The sequence below is a fragment of the Anser anser genome (genome assembly GCF_964211835.1).
Source record: "Anser anser genome assembly, chromosome: Z".
NCBI lineage: Eukaryota > Metazoa > Chordata > Aves > Anseriformes > Anatidae > Anser > Anser anser.
The window spans coordinates 58,800,799-58,823,002 of NC_139723.1; the positions used below are offsets into that span (position 1 = coordinate 58,800,799).

Genomic DNA, 22,204 nt, shown 5'->3' on the forward strand with positions numbered 1-22,204 from the left:
GCTTGCCTCTGTCGTCCTGCTCATAGATATCTTCCAGGGTAGGAATAAACAGGATATTTAAATGGTTATATTATCCATCAGTTCTGGGTCAAATGCAGGCTAACGAATAGTAAATGGACATCAGAGAAAGATTATTAGGAAGAGATGAAGTAATATCCAACCCAAATATTTTGCTGGGTATACTTGTACAATTTTATGTCTGCTACTAAACACTTGCGACTTTAAAGTACAATCTTATTACGATATCTTTCCCATAAGCTGTCCTTTTCAGACAGTTGTATCAGAGACTCACTCCCTAAAGTCAAGTTCCATTTTTTTTTATTATTTTATTTTTTATTTTTTTCTCTCTTAGCTCATCATGAGCAGAAACTTGTAGCTTAGGAGGAGGTGAGTTATCTTTATGCTTTACTCTCGGCAAATAGGTATAGACACACTTATCTGTTCCTTACGGCATTCTTCATGTTTCCACTTTTATTTCCATGAGTAAACCTCCAGCTTTCCAGGTTAATTTCAAATATATCTCTCAGTACTTCTGTACACAAGCCGTAGTTCCTTTCATTTATAGGAGGTCCACAGTCAGCTAAGATATTTTTTAATATATACAATAAATATATTGTTTTATACTGTATATTGTAACATTCAACTAACGCATATATTAGTGTTCTAATCAGAACGCATCAATCACTGCTTTCTGTAGATGCTATTTACCCTACGTATTTATTTTATGTAGAAAATAATGTGTATTTTTGTACTGTTCTCTTGCCTGTTTTCTTGTGTTCCCCAAATATACTGTTTAGTCAAACATTACCTTTAAACCAAGCTATCGTGAGTCCAAAGCATCAATTATTTATTAATCTTTTAAAAGAGGGTTTGGATTTATGGACAGTAGAGAAATTACACGTTACAGTGTTTTTGTATTTGAAGATAGAAATCAATGCATCACAGCCCAAAAGTACTGATATCTGTAAATTCATCTAAAATTTTCTTGAGACAGTATCCTAAAATGCTTACTAATAGAACTTACATGATAAACTACTAAACAACTTCCAAATGGAGTACTTCAGAAAACACCCACAGCCTTTCTCTTGATCAAGGACATATCTTTTGTGTATAGTATGGTTGGGTGCTGAGCTGATTGTGGCTTAAGGAATTAGAAGGGTCTGCTTCAGCGTCTAGATTATGTTTATCTCAGCAACCAAGAAGGACTTTTTTAAAAAAGTGCACACATTGAATTTGCATTCTTTAAAATTCTTTACAGTTCTACCTTATTTGATTTCAGACAACCATGCTTTAATTAAAATATTGTCTGCATGTTTTTGAGGGTTTATAATGTTTCACAACAGTGTACTTGGAAGTGTTTTTATTTCCTTTTCCTAGAAAGCAACTGGTATAAACTTGATCTCAATACCAAAAAATTCTAACATCCAAGTATTTCTCAGTTATTTCTTTGTTACCTGCAACTTTTTATGCAATAAATTTTTAAAGTATTTGGCTTTCTTTGATTTTCCTATAGTTAACTCTAGTAAGTGTTGCCTATTGTGTTAAAAACTGTTTGAAATATCTTGTTTTCTGCTAGTTTTAAAAGTTGATTTTTTCCCCCCTACTGGCATTAATGGGAACATTTTATTTGTACACAATACTAAAATGCTTTACCATACTTTACACACTGTTACACATAAGGTCACCACTTTGTTACATACTTGGGTGACAGTGAAATCCTAGTGATAAATCACAATAATAGATTTAAAATGAGAAATGCAAGCATATTCTTATAGCTTAGTTCTATTTGTTTCTACAACACCTACATACTTTTAGCAAGCCAGAAGGTAGAAATTTTTGTTATTAACAAAAAGAGGGAAAGAATATTATAAATTGCATAACAGCAGGGGTTGAATTTTTCAGAAATACATTAGGTTCTAAGACTTAGAGGGAAATCCAAATAGTGGCAACAAGGCAACAGTGCAAGCAAACAACAAATATGCTGAAAACTTAACTGAAAAAGCTGCTGGTTTGTGTCTGTCTTGTGACTTAATCAATCCATTTTGGCTCCTCATAGTTATTTGTTTATTTACTTTATTAATTTATTTTTATTTTTGTTTGCTTCTGGTCCTACAGATTGTTCTTGTCCTGTGTGTGCACTTCACATCAAGCAGACATTTTCTTATTTTTCCCCTTTCTGCCTTATTAATGAATATTAATTGTTTGCTGTACAATAATTTTAGGCAGTATTTATTGGTCTGTTCTGCAGTGGGAGAAGAATTTTCTGTTAATAATGTTTGTTCAGAGTTAGACTGTGGAAGTCAATTAAGTTGTGTTCTAAATAAGGTGCCTAGTGAGACCAGTATATCATTCTGCGTCATTTCTGAATTCCATGTTCTTTCAGTGGTTCAGTTTTTTGGGGGATTTCCATAGCTTTTCACAAATTGAGAAAATCTCTGGTATTAACTATAAACTTTGCTAACTTTTGCTGTGTTTATGTTAACCTATATAAAATTGTGTCCTTTCTGGGTCAAATATCTTAAAAAGTTTTAATATTCATGTAAAGTCAGGTATTATTTTCAAGTCCCAATCTCCTGGCATGGTGTAGTTTAAGAGAAAAGAAAAAGGTGAAAGATTAAATACATTATAGGTTAGTAGGGGGCTAAAATAGGAAAACAAAGTTGAAAGTCTAGATTTTTTTTTTAAATAATAATTTTACCAGCTAAGAAATTCTAACCATTTTTTTCAATGCATCAAAAATAGATAGAATTTAACTAATGGTTTGTGGAGAGCCTTTTCTCATCTAAACTGACGAAGTTCCACCTGTACATAAACAAGAGCAGATCTAAAAATCTTAACTACTGTTTGTGTATGTTTCATCTGATGCTTCTGAAAAGAATATTTTCTTTTTTTCATTCCTTGGTTTAAGTGATTTTCTAATGAAAATGGATAATTCCTGTTACAGGTCCCCTGTCATAGTGCCAGAATTAGGATTTTTGCCTGGCATATTTTCAATAAAGCACAGCAGATTAAGAAGGTGGATAATCCTGATTCTTAGCGCCAAAGGCTTTTTTACTTTTAATTAAAATTTTGTGGTTTGGTTTTGTTTTGTTTTGTTTTTCTAACTGAAAAATTCTTAAAGGAGTGTCATTTTTAGTGTTCAAAACATTTTGAATCATGTTTCAAGAGCTGAAGGGTCTGTAAAATAATAAATTTTAAAGAAAGTATTGGAACTGTCTTAGAGGTTTTGAAATACAAATATTTATAGAATTTGGTCTGCCTGGTATTTGCAATTATAATACATAATGAATGAGAAGTTAAGAATTCTTCCTAGATGAATGGCCTGGATTACAGGGAGATTTATCATTGAGAAGAGTTTAGTGCTACCATGATACCATAGATGAAATTTTAGTCTTTTTAAAGTCAATTAAAGCTTCCTTTCTGTCTTGAATAGGCACAGGATTTTACACTGGATGATAACAGAATGTGAAACTTAATATAAATGTCCTAGAGATAGGATAGGTATGGGTGTCTCTCTCTCTCTCTCTTTTTTTTTTTCCCAAGCATTTAACATTCGTGAAGTTATAAAACTTCTTATTAATCAGGCCAAGAGTCTTTCTCTTTGAAAAGGGTACTTTCTCTGTATTTTCTTATTGTATACTTAAATTCCTGTCAAGAATGCCTAGAATACTGAATGGATGCTTTTCATGGGAACTTGCTTTTAAAGTACAGTCTTAGTAGTTACACAGTGCATTGCTATTTTATGTTTACCAGGAACAAAATGAAAGTTCCCAAATGATTAAACTGCTTCTCAAAGTAGTGCATCTAGTATGGAATTTATTTTCACGTTTCTGAAGTTAGCATGGAGTTGAACAGTCTGCACAGTAATTCAAACCTGAGTTAAAACACATCCTGTTCAGCTTTGGTGTTTCACTTATTTTCGTCTCTGCTGGCTACAATTCTGTTTTGAAGTGCAAAGTATGCAACATGGTACCATTAAGAACTGGGACAGAGTAAATTCTCATTTTTTTTGCAAGTCACAGGCAGGATCTTCTGCCTACCAGAATGATGTCTTACAACACTTGACCATCCAATCTAACATTCCCATTTTAATAATTGTGATATCTATCCTTTATAAAAGATTCTGAGAAATGACTAATGGAGGATTTAGTTTTCCAAGTAGCTTTCTCAGGCCTTCTGTGTTCATAGGATATGTTTGTTGCATTTCAAGATCTTTCAGTTTTGTCCTCAGATAGCAGTGCTGTTTTTCCTAAGATAATAAAAACTTATTTTTATAATACTTATTCATTGGAAGATGTGCCGTTTGGAAAGGGAAATATTTGATTTCTTCTGGTGTAAATTGGCTGGTCTTATGGGTATGCTGTTCCTAAGCTGAATTCAAGAATAAATTGGTATTAGTGCTATAATATCACTTGTATGAATTCTGTTACGCATTGGTAATGTTCTGGGTTCCCTTAGTAATTTGTTTCTTCTGTTATTTACGAAGTAAATAAACTTTGATACATTCTTTTATTACTTTTCCTCAAAATTTTATTCTGAGATGGAGAAATCAGAGTGAACATAGACTGTATGAGCTCATTTATGAAGATGTGAACAGAAGGGTTAATTTCAAACTTGATACTTTTGTAGGTATAAGCCTATGCAGAAAGTGGATGGAGTTGCAGATGGCTTCACAGGAAGTGGTCAACAGACTGGCACGTCTGTTGAACAAACTGTAATTGCCCAAAGTCAACATCATCAACAGTTTTTAGGTATGAAAGCATGTTTTATTCTGCTGTATAAATAAGATGACTTCCACTGCAGATATCAAGTCACATAACTACAGGAATTATTTCTAAAGTTATAATGTCCTCTTCAAAATTTTTACTGACAACAGAACAAAAAGGTACTTAAACTACACTACATGTTTTCTGTTATGAGCTTTATGTAATATTTAATGTGCATCATGTAAGTATGAAAGGAAAAATATGCACATTCTGTGTTTGTGTGGTATATTTAATATTGTATAAATCACAATGCAGTTGCTGTGCAGTTATATGTAGACATGTGTACTGAAATTCCTGTGATGAAAATTGTTCCTTGCATGGTTGTTAAAGTGCATTCTGATGATTAATAATGTGTGTATGTATGTGGGGGTGTATTACAGTTATAGTTTAACCACCCTCTTTTGAAAGTGTACTTTAGTGTTTTAAGTGGAAAGAGACAAACAGTTGCAACTAGAACCTCAAGGTTCATGTTTAAAACTGCAAATTGTGCATTCATTGATCCAGTTAAGCATTTAAATTTCTCAGTAATGAAAACAAATGGTAACTTAGAAATTTGCTTATATAAAAGACTCTATGTTATTGCAGCTGTTGTGCACTTATGTGGTTAGGATTTTCAAGCACTGAATCCTTTGGCCTACTATTGCTATTATTGAAATCATTGAGTACACAAGGATGTTGTTAAAATACTTTGAATTGCCCTTCCCAGATGTGTTTCAATGCAGCAGTTTTCCCTCAGATCAGCTTCTCTCTTGGAAATATTTGTGACAAATACAGAAATCACACATTTCAAACAAAAAATACATTATTGAGTCTACTAAGACCCATCATGCCTGACTACATAGAAACTACGTCAGTTGTACAAGACAAGCTATTCAACAATTAATCTTTTATACATTGACATAAATATTTTTCTTCATCCTGTAATGTCCTGAGCATGTTTGGTTTAACTTTTTCTATTTAAGTGTAGTATGTAATCTACATGGCTTTTATATCTTTAAGAATCATTTTCACAATAGTATTCTCTCATTATGTTGTCATGGAAACAGATGCATCTCGAGTACTTCCAGAGTTTGGAGAAGTTGAAATATCTTCTCTACCAGATGGTACTACCTTTGAGGACATCAAATCACTGCAGAGTCTTTATCGAGAGCACTGTGAGGTATTTCCTATATATATTTTTGAATGGGGCTTTGGTCTAGTGGGAGGTGTCCCTGCCCATGGCAGGGTTGTTGGAACTGGATGATCTTTAAGGACTCTTCCATCCCAAACCACTATATGATTCTGTATGATTCTATGATTATTTGGAGGGTCCCCTTCACAGGGAAAAATATATAAATAAAATTTTCTTCAGAATAAAAATTAGTTGTAGTTGTTTTCAGAATTTTAGAGAAACTAACCTTCACATTGTACATGCAGATCTTTGCTTTAGTCAATAGGAAAATGTAAAAAAAATTAAATCTTAAAGAAACATTGAGAAGTTTAAAACATATTTCATATTGAATAAAAAAATGTATTTTAAAATTATTTTAAATGTGTTTTCAAACCTATCTGAATTATTAAAATGAGTAAAATAGCAGGTTTCCTTTATGTTTGCAGTAGCATTAACAATCTTTTGGGGTTGAATTCCTCTGATGCGTTTATGTAGGCCATGTTCATTTCTGGAGGCTTCCTTGCATGTGCACTTGGTTTTAATGTCAGTGCACACCAGCTTATACTACTGGATAATACATGGATATCAAAGATATTAAAACATTTATTCCTTAAGAAATGTAAAGTTTGCACACGCTTCACAACGTTTTGAAGGAAAAAAAGCCATACCTCTAGCTGGAGTTGGGGTTAGTGAGAAGCTGGGTAGAAGACAAACAGTATTTGCATTTTATTTTCTCAGGCAATACTGGATGTGGTAGTAAATCTTCAGTTCAGCCTGATAGAAAAATTGTGGCAAACTTTCTGGCGCTATTCTCCCTCTACTCCACCTGATGGCACTACCATTAATGAACCAAGGTCAGAAAATATTTTCTCTTTGTTTACTGCTTAATGGAAGTGTAAAATAATAATAATACAAACTATCGTTGGCTTTACCTTCAGAGTAGTAATGTTTCTTCATATACTATTTTTTCAAATTAAATGTATGTTTTCTGTCACTTGTATTAAAGCTGTTTTTATGGCAGATTGCAGACCTGAAATACTTTTGTTTTCCATTTTTAATTTTGGATAGACAACTACAGTAAAGGTGTGTTTTCACAGTATCCTATCCAGTACTTTTAAGACAAAAAGATCATTCATACCTCTGCATAATTTATGGGCTGGGGCAGTTCTGTGAAGGCATTTTTCTAATCCAGTTTCATGTGATACAAGGTCTAAAGTTCTGTTCACTGTAGTTGAGCCATCTATAACTTCTTTATTAAATAATAACTTTTAACACCAGTTGCTGTTTTTATCTTCTGCAAATGCATTTTCATTTATTCATTTGCTGCATTTGTTCACTCCAGCAATCTGAGTGAAATAGAAAGTCGACTTCCAAAAGCAAAGCTGATTACTCTGTGCAAAAATGAGTCTATTCTGAAATGGATGTGTAACTGTGATCATGTGATGTACCAAGCTCTGGTGGAGATTCTCATTCCTGACGTCCTTAGACCTATTCCTAGTAAGTTGAAAACAAAATATTTCGTAAGGATTTTTGTGCATGTGTATATGTAGTGGTGGTGGTCCTGTGGCTCGTGGGGAAGTTTTTGAAATGATTTTCAGGGTTAGAGAACTATTGCGTATCATTTATCCCTAATTCTATTGGTTAGGAGACTTGATGCATGCCTTTATATTTTGAAAGTAACTAAGGATCTTAGAACAGTTGGAAGATCTAGTTCTCAGGATCAAGCTTCCCATGAAAGGTGCTTAGTAGACACACTGTGACCCTGAGACAATGTGAACTGTCCATCAGTCTTTCCACTAAATTCAGTAGTTTTTAATCTAAACATTACAAATTAATGTCTGAAAAAAATGTATGTGAGCTTTGTGAGTTCATTTTTGGACATTTAGTCTTTTGCTCCTTATCAGTGGCTGCTGAAATCAACTTTAATGGCTGTTAAGGCAATGAAGAATTAACTCTGAAATTTTTAGTCCAATTTATTATTCTGACCCAGTATTTTTTCTTTCATTCATCCTGCAAGAAAGAGTCAGTAACCATCTGGCCATTTAACCATTATAAGGAGCACATCTTTCTGTTGAAAGCTAATTTTACCAGAATCCATCATTGCTCCAGCAATGTATTTTTATGGCTATTTTTGGTAGAAAAAAAAGGGAAGTTAACTCCTTTATAAAACCTTTATTATTACCTCATTGTGTTAAATAATAAAACGAAATCATATTAGTAACACAGTATAATCCTTGTAAGTCCTAAGTCTTATATCCTTTCCATGAAACAACCAAGTCACTTTACAAAATTGGATTGATATGTTATAAAAAACTAGGACCTCAAGTAGCTTTGCAGCTAACAAAGCTATTTTTTCATGCTGTAAACACATGTTCCACTGATAAGCAGTTCATAAAAAGATGTGCAGGTACTGCCTTCTCGAGAAGTTTTATAGACTTTTTGCTTGTCAGTGAAACTAAATTAGGTTTCAGTAAATTATGTATGATAGAAAAGAATTTGGAGCTGGAAATGTGTAAAATCTGAAGGTCAGCTGTTACAAAGGCAGGGTTTTTTTGAAGGAAAAAGTAAAGTCTTGATAGAGATCAACATAATATATCTTTTAATCTGTTTAGCAAAATAGAGGAAAATATTTTCTCAAATTATTGACAACCATTACCTGAACAAATTATTTTGCATTCATTTGTATTTGATGTTTTACTTTTCTATCTAATGAAAATGTAAGTAGCTAGGATATTATTTTAGAGTAATATGGTCTATATCTAGCAAATAAGCGATAAAAAAATTAATTACAACATTTAATTGGTTGAATTAAAATTCTCTCTTCCAACAACAGAGTATTTTCTGAATAAAAAGATGGAGTGGCCATGGAATTTTTAAATGTTTGCATCTGCACAAGGGTTTTTCATTAAACCTGCCTTTCACCTTGCCTTTCACTTGCTTCCTGCCTGGTGGTCTCTAGAAAAGTTCTTATATGATAGCTCTATAGCTTGTGGCCTCTTCCTGCCTTTTTAATAAGATGCACTGGGCATTGCCAATATAAGATTTCAAGAAAATGGATGCAATCATTTAAAATCAATAACTACAAACATCAGGTTGTTTTTGTGCCTTTTTCTTTCTTGCTAGAATTAGCAAGAAAAATATTTTAATAATTGATATTTTAATATTTGATACTTGTATTTTATAAGTATATTTTATGAGCATTTTTATAAGCATATTTTAATAATTGATACTTATTCTGTTTGAAATCCTGTTTTGGGAAAGGATATCGGATTTCTTGGTGCATACACATTTCTAATCCTAGGATAAATTCTTCCCAGCAGATATCTGCCTGTATTTTTTTAATAATCCAGTGATTTTCTGCTCAGAAGTCCATCAATGAACCGAAGACAGCTAATATATTTCCTTGCTTTTATCTTCAGGACCAGCTAACTAAACTGCTTTTTCTAGTCAGCTTTCCTGCAATGATGGTATATACAAGTTCTCTCTTGTATATACCATTATTAAATATTTAAAATATTACTAGTATTTGAACTCTTACTTTTGAGTTAAGGTATTTCCAGCCATTATTGCAAGAGGCAAAGAGGAAGCTCTAAGGTTGTGCTTTATGGTTAACAAAGACCAGAAAGGAGCTGGGTGAAGTAGCAAAATTCAGTATCTTCTGTGGGAAAGAATTCAGGAACGGATTTTGGGAAAGTTTGATCTGTGTGTAGATAAAGGGAATCTAAATGCTTTATCAAAAGCATCAGGTTTATTATTTTCTTCCTGCTTAAATGGAAAGGTATTGACAACAGCTGCTCAAAATGGAAGACAACAGAACTTGGATAGTACTTGAAGTAAACATGATTTTTTAAGTTTATCTTTTTTCATATGTAAATTTCTAGTGGTTTTCTTCCAGAAGAACCTGTATGACTGCTCTGTGTAATACATATTACTGGAGTAGAAAAGAAAAGAGCGTTGAGGAAAAAATTGTTAATTTATTTTTAACCTCTTTGTTAAATTTTTCAGCTGAAATGTTCAGCACTCACATATTGAATGAAAAATACCTGTGTATAAAATGCCTAACTTCCTTTTCTTAGGAAAAGTCAAATTCTGTCCATCTGAGTCAGGAATAAAATGGATTATTATATAATGTATTTGGCAATAGACTAGAGCTCTTACGTTTTTCTAGCGGTAAATGTTTTTCCCATATTGTAGAGTTCTTGTGCCTTCACAAGTGACGAATGGTCACTAATATGGTTTCTGTCCATTACCACTACAAATTCAAAGGAATGTGAAAAAGATGTAATGATTTTTCTGTTTGATTGTTTTTTAGTAAATTAACTTGCTAGTAGCAGATTCCATAAATAAAGGGATCATCAGTAGCTCACATGGTAAAAAGAGCATTTCTAAATGACAAGTTCTATCAGCATTCATTTCTTAGTCTACCAGGAAGTATTCAGCCGTATAAACAGAATCCAGTCAATCTGTACTTGGACAGTTTCTTCTCACATGTAGCTGAAATCATTTGAAAGAAAATGTAGTCTTCCTTTTCTATTTATTTTATTTTCCTTTTTTTTGCAGCTGCATTCATTCTCTATTAGTCTTTAGAAACGTAGTTTTTATTTTTGTCTCCTTTTCATCTGTTTGAGTAAATGCAATGATGTCAACAAGCAAGTGGCAGGTAATAGAAAATTAGGTTTTTACTACTCAGGAGATAGGGTTTTCTTTTTTTCCAGGTGCAGTTCCTTGTGTTAAAATGTTTGAAAAATCAAAAGTTATCTTTTGAGTACTGCTGATCACTTCAAGAGCTTCAATATCTCTCAAAATCTCTGTCACCCACTCAGCAGTTCTGTGGATGCTGTAGTGAAGGAAAAAAATGCACATAGATTTCACACCTGTTTGAATAATCTAACCTTCTGTCACTAAAACACACTTTCATGTTTTGCTTATTGATGATATCCTTAAACTCTGCATGTTGGATTTTGTTCTTTAAAACTGAAGTAAACAGCACCGTGATAGTAGTTCTGGCTATATTGAACTTATTTGAGGAAACTGCAGTATTCCAATAATAATTATTTTTCCAGAGTTTTGCTCTCTAGAAGAGGTACTTAAATGAAATGGAAAGCTGAACGTTTGTTATGTAAATTTTCAATGGACAAGAAACAAATGCTGTGATTATTGATGTTGTCGTATAGGAGTGCCCAAAACAATACTGCTTGGTCATCAACTTCTTGAAAGATTAGATGTGGAAGTCAGAACTGATTATTAAACCAAAACTAAAATCATTATTGCATAATCTATATCTGAATGAGGCATTTTGAACCTAGATTGGATTTGTCTTTTGAAAGTAAAAGCAGTGGATCTGCATATTGGGTATATGAGTACTGAGGATGCAAACCATTTCAAAACAGGTACATTTCTTTCTTTTCATTCTGTTTTTATTCTTTCATGTACAGGTGCCTTGACCCAAGCCATTCGCAATTTTGCAAAAAGCCTTGAAGGTTGGCTTTCAAATGCCATGAACAATATTCCACAGAGGATGATACAAACCAAGGTAGGCAAAATTATTGCAGCATTGTTCTTGCAATGGCAAACCCAGTGGGCAGTAGTATCTAAAAGCAATAGCATTTTAACTTTAATGCTGAATTTCATATTTAGCGCTGTGTCAAATGGGAGAAGAAACAATTTAGTTTTGTCAAAGAATTGAAAGGAAGGAATTCCTTAAATTCATTAAAAGTAATTCGATGTTACATTAACATAATTCACATATCAGGGATCATTAATATGGAATATTAAAATTAAGGTAAAGAATCAAAGAATTGATCTGCAGATAGAGAGTACAATATTTAAGAAGAAACTGATTTTTTCATAGGTTGCCGCTGTAAGTGCCTTTGCCCAGACTCTGCGAAGATACACATCTCTTAATCACCTGGCTCAAGCAGCTCGTGCTGTACTTCAAAATACTTCTCAAATCAACCAGATGCTCAACGATCTTAACCGTGTTGATTTTGCCAATGTTCAGGTAAATTTTAGCTTTAAATAATGGGCTATGAAAAACCAAAGTCTTACTTCCTCCAAGATTTTGAACTTTCATGTTATTTGTCATTATTCTATTAAGAATGTGAAGTGATAATGTTTTGCTGATTCCTATATGCACTGATTTAGTTCAAACATGCCAGCTCACACTTTAGGAAAGTGAAGCTGAGAGAGCTGGGCCTGTTTAGCTTGGAGATGAGAAGATGGAGAGGGGATCTTACCAATGTGTACAAATATCTGAAGGCAGGTTGTCAAGAGGATGGAGCTGGACTCTTTTCAGTGGTGCCCAGTGACAGGACAAGAGACAACAGGCACAAACTGAAACACAGGAAGTTCCGGCTGAATATGAAGGGGCACTTCTTTACCGTAAGGGTGACAGAGCACTGGGACAGGTTGGCCAGGGAGGTTGTGGAGTTCCCTTCTTTGGAGATACTCAAAACCTCCCTGGATGCCATCCTGCACAACGTGCTGTAGGTGATCCTGCTTGGCAGGGGGGTTGGACAAGATGATCCCCAAAGGTCCCTCCCAACCTCAACCATTCTGTGATTCTGTGAAAGTGAAAACTTAAAAGCATTGTCTGTTTACATTTACTGTCTTCAAGTGCTTGTATTCTTCCAAATTCTTTGGAAATGTGTCACACATACATTCTTAGAATGGGTATCATGAATGATGTCTTAGTAATAGCATAAATGATACTTTACAATTACATCTAAAATAGTGCAGTGTTTGTCTCTAAAAGTAATTAAATGCACAGCATTGTTTTTAGCAGAGACTGTTTCATTAGTTCAAAGACAATTCCATTAGTATGCTTCATCTAAGTGTCTGTGCGTAAGTGTACAAGATCTCCACAGCAGCTGATTAGATTAGTACTGGTTTCCAGTTAGCTGTAGAATGTAAGTTTATAATTTCATTGCACCTTCAAAAAATGTTTCCCAAATATTTCTGCTCCTATGAGGAAAAGGTTGTTTATTAATTTATTTATTTATTTCCCTTTTGCCCAGCAAAGTGAAATATTCCAGGTTACTGATAGTTCTATGTTTGAATTTTTTCTTTGTGAATAGATATTATTACGTACTCTGTCTTAATAAAAAAGAGTTTACTAGCAACATTTCTATTCTTTTTTGGTTTTAACATATGCTTTTTAATAAATAACGTTTAACATATGTACTTACACTATGCAACAATATATAAACTATAAATGGTGGTATTAGAATAGTTCAGTTGGAAGAGACCTAAAAAGAGCATTCTGTCAAAATAAGAATAGAATAGCATAGAATAGGGGAGTTCAGTAGAGTTCAGTAGAAAGGTACCTACAAAGATAATCTAGTCCTGCTGTGTGACCACTTCAGGGCTAACCAAAAGTTAAAGCATATTACCGAGGGCTTTGTCCAAATGCCTCTCGAACACTGACAGGACCAACCATCAACCACCTCTCTAGGAAGCCTGTTTCAGTGTTTGCTCACCACCACGGTAAAGAAATTTTTCATAATGTCCTGTCTGAACCTCACCTGGCACAGCTATGTGCCATTTCCACGCATCCTGTCATTGGTGACCAGGGAGCAGAGACCAGCACTTCTCCCTCCACTTCCCCTCCTCAGGAAGTTGTAGAGAACAGTGCCTGTTGGCCTTCTTTTCTTCAAACTAGACAACCCAAGTGTCCTCAGCCTCTGCTCAGTACATGCCTTCCAGCCCTTTTACTAGCTTTGTTGCTCTTCTCTGGACACTTTCAAGTAACATAACATACTTTTTATGTTCTGGAGCCAAGAACTGCACACAATATTTGAGGTGAGGCTACACCAATGCTAAATATACTCAGAGAATCACCTCTTTTGACTGCCTATGCTGTGTTTAATGCATGCCAAAATGTGGTTTGCCCTCGTGGCTGCCAGGTCACACTGCTGGCTCATGTTGGGCCTGGTGTCAACCAGCACCCCCAGATCCCTTTCTACTGAGCTGCTACCCAGACACTCGTCTCCATGTGTCCAGCATTACTCCATCCCAGGTGCAGAACCTACCCTTGCAGCATTTACCCTTGTTGAATTTCATGCCAGTGATGATTGCCCAATGCTCCAGTCTATCTTGATCTCTCTGCAATGCCTCTCATCTCTCCAGAGAGTCAACAGCACCTACCAGTTTAGTATCATCAGCAAACTTGCTCAGGAGACATTCAATTCCTGCATCCAGATCATTGATAAAACTGTTGAGCAGGACCAGCCCTAGAACTGAGCCCTGGGGTCACTGGCCACCAGCCAAATGTAGTCCCATTGACTACAATGCTCTGAGCTCTACCTTCAAGCCAGTTCACCCAGCATAGCATGAGCTTGTTCATAGAATCATAGAATATCCCGAGTTGGAAGGGACCCACAAGGATCTTTCTCTCACATTTGGACAATTTGTTCAGTAGAATACTATGAGGAACAGTATCAAAGGCCTTCACTAACATCCAGAAACATCACATCCACCACTTTCACTTCATGCACTAAATGGGTGCACTTATCATAGAAGGAGATCAAATTACTAAAGCAAGACTTTCCCTCCAACATGTGTTGACTGTGCCAATAATAGCTTTGTTCTTTAAATGCCTTTCAGTATGCCACAGAAAAATCTTCTGCATAACTTTTTCAGATTTTTGAGGCTTGACTAACACATCCACAGTTCCCTGGGTCTTCTGTCACGCCCTTCCTGTAAATCAGAATAACTCTGGCTAGCTTCCAGTCAGCAGGGACCTCCCCAGATTCCCAAGACCTTTGGTAATTACTGGAGAGGGGTCCAGCTATAACCTCTTCTAACTCCTTCAGTACTCTGGGGTGAATCCTGTCAGGCCCAATGGATTTATGAACATTCGCCTGATACAACTCATTCCTTGCAATTTAGGTGGCAAATCACAAATGGCAAGTCCCTGCTCACTGCTCCTCAGATCATGCTGCTCCAACTCTGAGGACTAGGCAGCCCAGGATCCATCATTAATATTCAAAAATGAGGCAAAAAATGCATTACATTCCTCTGCCTTTTCCTCATCATAACTTGTTTGGTGACCATCTCCATCAAGCGTCAGTCCAATGTTCTCCTTAGATCTCCTTTTGCTGTTGATGTACTTAAAATGCCTTTTTTGTTGTCCGACACCACACTGACTTAATGTCAGCTCAAGTTGAGCTTTGGCTTATCTTGTTTTCTCTCTGCAGATGTGAACTGCAGCTCGTAAATCTCTTTGTGAAGCCTGATTTTGTTTCCAGAGATCATATCTTTTTCTGCCTTTCTTCCAGGAGAGTTCCCTGCTCAGCCAAGCTAGTCTTCCCCGCTTGCTTGACTTGTGACACAATGGGGCCTTTAAAAGGTGGTTCTTAAAAAGTTCCTGGGCCTTTAAAAGGTGGTTCTTAAAAAGTAACCAGCTCTTGTGGATCCCTAAATGCACACCCCAGACCCTGTATATGGGTCCCATGTATGCGCGCCTGCTGGGTTGTGACCGCAGTGGTATTTCAGAGACGTGGTGGGTTGGCTTCCATTACTGGCATGTTAGGATGGAAGGATAGAGGCTCTTTAGGAAGGACAGGCAGGGAAGGTGAGGAGAGGGTATTGCCCTAGTTGTCAATGAGCAGCTGGAGTGCATGGAGCTCTACCTGGGGATGGATTAGGAGCTGACAGAGAGCTTATGGGTCAGGATTACAGGGAGGGCAGGGGCAGCAGACATTGTAGTGGGAGTGTTCTACTGGCCACCTGATCAGGAACACCAAGCAGATGAGGCCCTCTATAGACAGAAATAAGCAGCGTCACATTATCAACCCTGGTTCTCATTGGGGATTTTTAACTGCTCCAATACCTGTTGGTGGGACAGCACAGCAGTGTGTAGGCAATCGTTCCTGGAATCCGTTGATGACAACTTCCTTCTCCAAATGATAGAGGAGCCGACAAGGAGAGATGCAGTGCTGGATCCTATTCTCACCAAAAAGAATGGGCTGGTGGGGTATGTAAAACTCAAGGGCTGCCTTGGCTGCAGTGATCCATGAAATGGTGCAGTTTTTAATGCAGAGGGCAGCAAGGAGGAAACACAGCAAGCTTGTTATCGTAGACTTTGATAGAGCAGACTTTGCCCTCTTTGGGGATCTGCTTGGTAGAGTACCATGGGACAGAGCCCTGGAGGGAAGAGGAGCCCACAAAAGCTGGTTAATATACAAGGATCACCTCCTCCAAACTCAGGAGCGATGCATCCCAACAAAGAGGAAGTCGGGCAAAAACACCAGGAGGCCTGGATGGATGAACAAGGAGTTCCAGACCAAGCTTTAATAGAAAAAGAATGCCTACAGAAAGTGGAAGCAAGTACAGATAGTCTGGGAGGGATACAGAAACACTGTCCAAGCAGCCAGGTATCAGAGTAGGAAAGCCAAAGCTCTTTTAGAATTAAATTAGAACAGGGACATCAAGGGAAAAACAATACCTCAGAGATAAAAGGAAGGTGAGGGAAACTGTGGGCCCTCTCCAGAAGGAAATGGGAAACTTGGTCACTCAGAATATGGAGAAGGCTGAGGTACTTGATGACTTTTTTGCTTGAGTCTTCATTCACAAGAAATCCATACACAAAGCCCAGGTCACAGAAGGGAAGGGCAGGGACTGGAAGAATGACGAAACACCCACTGTAGGAGAAAATCAGGTTATGAGCCAAGAATCATTTCCCTCATTGAGACAGTTGGATCTTGTCAGGCCCCAGCAAATCTTGTGTCTCAAAGACTCCTCTGTGATTATAAAACCCACAATTCTGGTGGGGGCACCAGTCTTGGAGCCAGGCACTGATGACCTGGGCTCATCTGTTTCTTTTCATGTCTCATTACTGGGAGGATTGAGGAAAACACTGCCTGTGCTCCTGAGTCCTTTAGCCATCTTCCAAGGGCCTTTAAATCTCTTGTGATTGACCTCAGACTTCTTGTTACAGCATCATTGATATCTACATGAAAGAGTTGGTGTGGGTAGTGTACTTGACCAAAAATGCAATATATTAATTACAGTAATAACAGTAACATAGACACATAGTCTGTGAATTTTGAGGTGTTAAGCTTGCACGATTGCTATAGTTTAAGGACATGGCTTAAGTGAGTCTTCATTTGTTATGTCTTAGTTTCTGAAGTTTCCTGTTAGTCTCATTTAAACTTGGTAACACTGACTAAATTAAATTGTTCATTATTGCCTGCAGGGTACGTTTCTCCATTTGCTTGCAGTTTACTTCGTGCTTTAGATAATGTGTAATCTATTGCTGCCTATAGTCAGCAAACAAAGCAATCCTTGTTTACATACAAAGTGTTCTTTTATAAGACAATATAACTGAAATTGTCTTTAGGCTTAACTTTGTCATAACAAAAGGAACCTAGCACTTGATTTCTTCTATTTTATTTTATTTTATTTTGCTTTATTTTATTTTATTTTATTTTATTTTATTTTATTTTATTTTATTTATTTTATTTTATTTTATTTTATTATTATTATTATTACATGAAACTCCCATTTAACTATTCTTTCTGATTGGCATGCCTGCGGTCCCAGCAAAAACTGGCAATTCTCAAATATTTCAGTAATAAAATTATGAACAAGGAAAGTAAGAGATGTCTTTTTTTGAAGATTAACGGGGAAAACTACAACATACTTAATGTTTGCTTTTACATGTTGTATTTTCCCCGCCCGCTGTCTTTCAGCAAAACTGTGACATATATAAAAATAAAAACTATTTCTGAGTTTGTGTCATAAGCATTTTTTTTGTCCTTTTCATCCACTGAATTGCTTAACCTTTAAGAATGAATTTCATTCTCTGCTTTGGTTTATGTATTGTTAATTCAAGAGTTGTCATTTGCTATAACAGGAGCAGGCTTCCTGGGTGTGCCAGTGTGATGACAACATGGTTCAGAGGCTAGAAACAGATTTCAAAATGACTCTTCAACAGCAAAGCACTCTGGAGCAGTGGGCTGCCTGGCTTGATAATGTAATGATGCAAGCACTGAAACCATATGAAGGAAGACCCAGCTTTCCTAAAGCAGCGAGGCAATTTCTGTTAAAATGGTCTTTCTACAGGTAGTATTTATTAGAAATCTAAAACATTTTAAGTATTCTTTTATTTGCTGAATAGTTCACTGTAGCAAAGTTGACAGATGTAACATCATACTGACTCACTAAGTCATGAAAAACTTATTTTTTAAAAAAAATTATTGTTCACATCAAACTCAGGGACACTTGTAACTTGGCAGGAACTTAAGTGATACTCATTCTTTTAAAGTCCATGTGAAAATGAATGCAGGTAGAATTTTGTCATGAGTTAGAAAGATAATGTGAAATCTTTAGGTTGAATAACTACAATTATTAGGTCACTATTTTTAATATTATTCATTGAAACACTGGTATCTGTGTTTATTAGGTAAGGAAGACAAAACTTTTTTTAATGTATGGAGAGCTCATTAAGACAAGCATTCTGTGTTAGTTGCTTATTGAAACAGTGTGGTGGTTTTACCCAACTGGGAAGCTGAGCTAAACCACAATTGCTTTCTCACTCACACTCCTCAAAGAGAAAGGGGAGAAAATACAATGAAAAGGGCTCGGGTTGAGATAAGGACAGGGAGATCACTCAACAGTTATTGTCACGGGCAGAACATACTCAGTATAAGAAGATGAATAAAATTTATTGTCTATCACTAACAAACTAGAGCACTGAGAAACAGAAAAACAAAAACATCTTCCCCCATCCACCCTCTCCCACCTCCTCCCCCTGAGCGGCACAGGGGAACGTGGGCTGCGGTCAGTCCCCAGTGCTTTGCCTCCACCACTCCTTCGCATCTGCCCCTGCTCTAGCATAGGTTCCCTCCCATGCCGTCCTTCCCAGCCTGATCCTGTGTGGGTTTCCCACAGGCAGCAGCTCTCATGGGTCCACACCACGGGGTCCATCCCCCAGGAGCAAACTGATCCAGCACGGGTCCCCCACATGTGGGCGGCAGCTCCCCCCGTACCCCCTGCTCCTGCGGGGGCTCCTCTCCACGGGCTGCAGCTCCGGCCCGGGGCCTGCTCCTGCGGGGGCTCTCCATGGGCCGCAGCCTCCTCCAGGCCACATCCACCTGCTCCACCGGGGGCTCCTCCACGGGCTGCAGTGTGGAGATCTGCTCCGTGTGGGACCCGTGGGCTGCAGGGGGACAGCCTGCTCCACCAGGGGCCTCTCCACAGGCCGCAGGGGAACTTCTGCTCTGTGCCTGGAGCACCTCCTCCCCCTCTTTCTGCACTGACCTGGGGGTCTGCAGGGCTGGTTCTCCTCGCTCTTCCAGCTGCTGTTGTACAGCAGGTTTTTTTTTTCCTTTCTTAAATCTGCTGTCCCAGAGGTGCAACCAACATCGCTCATTGGCTCGGCTCTGGCTGGCAGCGGGTCCCTTTTGAGCTGGCTCTTATCTTACATGGGGCAGCTTCTGGATTCTTCTCACAGAGGCCACCCCTGCAGCCCTCCTGCTACCAAACCCTTGGTGTATAAACTCACTACAAACAGTTATCAGAATAAACGTAGTAACCTAGTTATTTGAAAATGACCGTGTCAGCTACTTGTTGAGGATATCAATATCATATATATATATTATATATATATATACAAAGTCTTTTTTTTTTTCTTTCTGTTTTTGAATTTCAAAGTTTTAAAATCCTGACAATTAAAACCTTTGTACTGGGGAGGTGGGCTCAACATACGTTATTTAAGTGTTTGCTTGTTTAAAGTGAAGCAGTTTTCATACAATTTTGTTTCTTTTTTAGTGTGTGTGTTTTTAACAATTTTTTCCTTCAGGTTAGATTTTACGCATAGTCAAGTATTGGTAGTTATGCATATATGAAAACAAAGAAAATGGGAAACAAAACAATCCAGTTATTTTTTAAAATAATGTATCCAACAATACCTTCAGCAAAAGGAGAGAAGCAAATGATGTTTTTTCCTGGACATCTCTTTCTGAAGACACCATAAATCAGATATTTGTGGATGATGTTGCTTTTAGGAATGTTGGTTTTGAGGTGAAAAGTGTGTGTGGATAACTTAAAATGAATATAACATATAACAGAAACGTCTTTTTCTATTTTTGAATAGCTCAATGGTGATTCGAGATTTAACCTTGCGCAGTGCTGCTAGCTTTGGCTCTTTTCATCTGATCCGCTTGCTTTATGATGAATATATGTTTTACTTAGTAGAACATCGTGTTGCTCAGGCAACAGGAGAGACACCTATTGCAGTTATGGGAGAGGTAAGAACATGTAAGAGACTACACTGATGGATTTAGTGATGAATTTGAGTATGTATCTTTGCAAATTTTCTAAACATTTATGTGGAGCTGTAGAAAGTTCTGCAGTGTAAGAATAGATTGGGTTACTATTACATCTACTAATTTGTTGATTGTCAGAGTTCTAAAATCACACTGAATTCTAACAACCAAATCTTTGCTAACAAGCTTACTCCTTTACAAACCTGCACACAGATTCATGTGCCTAAGTCTGGGCACAGTTTGAGAAATGTTTTTCAACATAAAACATTTTTTCAGTTTTTGACAACTGAATGTGTGAAAAATAAAAAACAAAACCAAACCCTGTTGCTTACATGGATCTGTTTACAAGTATTTACACACATTTTAAATTCCAACACAAATGTTAAAACAAGTGAGCTGACTACCCCCACTGACCTGAGAAGGGTGTCTCACTTGCAGTAATTTGGTCTGTATGGTACTGCTTACATTCATGACACCAGTGTCGACATACTTAGAGGTCTGTGACAAAGCTGATTTTCATATCTGTGTTTTAAAGATTATAGGCTCAAAAAAAACCACAAAAGTCTCAATTGAGAACCAGTGTTTGATGGCATCTGCAAGGCAAAGTTTATCTCATCCCTCTTTTGTCCAGTACTTCATCTATCTAACCTTTTGAGTGAGATGCATGATTTTTCAAAATAAATTTATATTAAAAGTGCTGGAAAATTGGTATATTTAAAAATATACTCAATGTTTAATGAGATAGCTTTGTTACATTTTTAAATGTGGGAGTCATTGTATCATATTGATTACTGATTACTTCCAAGTTATTTTGTGTGTTGATTTAACATCAGGTGTCATTCTTCCTTCAAGATACACTAATAGTATCACACCATACTATAAATAGATACTATACTTTCAAGAGAAACTGGAAATTTCTTACTTTATTTGTCAAATAATTTCAAACCATATGGCATTATGGCCATATGGCAAATAATTTCAAACCATATGGCATAAGGTTTCAGAAAAACTAAATTATAAAATTTAGTTTTTAAAATTTTAAAAATTAGGCCCACCAGTGATATATTTGCTTAATCTCTGCCTTATATTTGCAAAAAGATACTACAGAACTCTATGGTTTACACATTCTTGTCTTCTTAATAGACATCATATATTTGCACATACATTCTCGGTGTAGTGTAGAGCCTTAAAAAAAATTTATGCAAATAAGTAACCTAGAACTTTTGGAGGTGAAACAGGCAAGATAGAAGTTGTAAATACTCATTAAGTATGTGCTTTTTACTGTTTTCCTGTGACTGAAATAAAACAAGGAAGTCTAAGACTATAGTCTGACAAACACTAGTGTTACAGCTAAGAAAAACATTCTCATTTTCCACCCGTCCCCTTCTCCCATCTTTGGACACAGGTATTGCCAAAAGTACTGTGGAGTGCTGCAGTTAACTGCAGCCAAATAAAAATGACCTCATGTTTAAAGGTTTTTCTCTTAGGTGAGTTTTGTTGTACGTTTCTGTTGCATGGTTGTGTGAACACTTAATGAACACAGCCAAAATATTGTAAGGATAGGTATGATGATGTGAAAGGGTGGGTACTGGAGTTTGTTCTACTAGCATTCCTTAAATTACTGTCTTACCTTACTGTACTTCTGAAAAAGACTGGTATCATTAATTATTGTTAGAAATTTGTTTATCTAAATAACATACTCTTTTCATTTGTGATTGATTCATGACATTTTGCTTTGCCAATCTCATTATAAGAGTAGGTTAGAAGATTCAGGGAAAGAAAAGAAAGAAGGTTGTACATCTGGTTTGTGAGCAACTTTTTTGAAAAGATATCTTTTTGATATAAGTAAACAGTTGACAGATTCTAAACCTTTTCTCAGCAGTGGCTTTCATCTACCTTGTAAATCTGCAATGCTGTAACTGCTTTTTTTGTAACTTAGTTTTATTCTAGCTTCTCTGGGAAATTTTAAAAAGAGCTTTTTGATAAAATATTGACAATTCAAAATGGATATATGTCAT

General features: G+C 36.4%; 1 protein-coding gene across 13 annotated transcripts in view; it reads left to right on the forward strand.

Moving 5' to 3' along the window:
* The window catches only part of RFX3 (regulatory factor X3), a 127,662-nt gene that overhangs the window by 97,208 nt on the left and 8,250 nt on the right, over window positions 1–22,204 (forward strand). For all 13 annotated transcript variants that reach the window (XM_083817780.1, XM_083817781.1, XM_083817785.1 and 10 more), the window contains 8 exons: window positions 4,630–4,751; window positions 5,813–5,925; window positions 6,655–6,770; window positions 7,259–7,413; window positions 11,352–11,449; window positions 11,768–11,917; window positions 17,774–17,982; window positions 20,015–20,168. In XM_083817780.1, coding sequence (XP_083673906.1) covers window positions 4,630–4,751; window positions 5,813–5,925; window positions 6,655–6,770; window positions 7,259–7,413; window positions 11,352–11,449; window positions 11,768–11,917; window positions 17,774–17,982; window positions 20,015–20,168 — 1,117 coding nt within the window. The remainder of the gene's footprint in view (window positions 1–4,629; window positions 4,752–5,812; window positions 5,926–6,654; window positions 6,771–7,258; window positions 7,414–11,351; window positions 11,450–11,767; window positions 11,918–17,773; window positions 17,983–20,014; window positions 20,169–22,204) is intronic.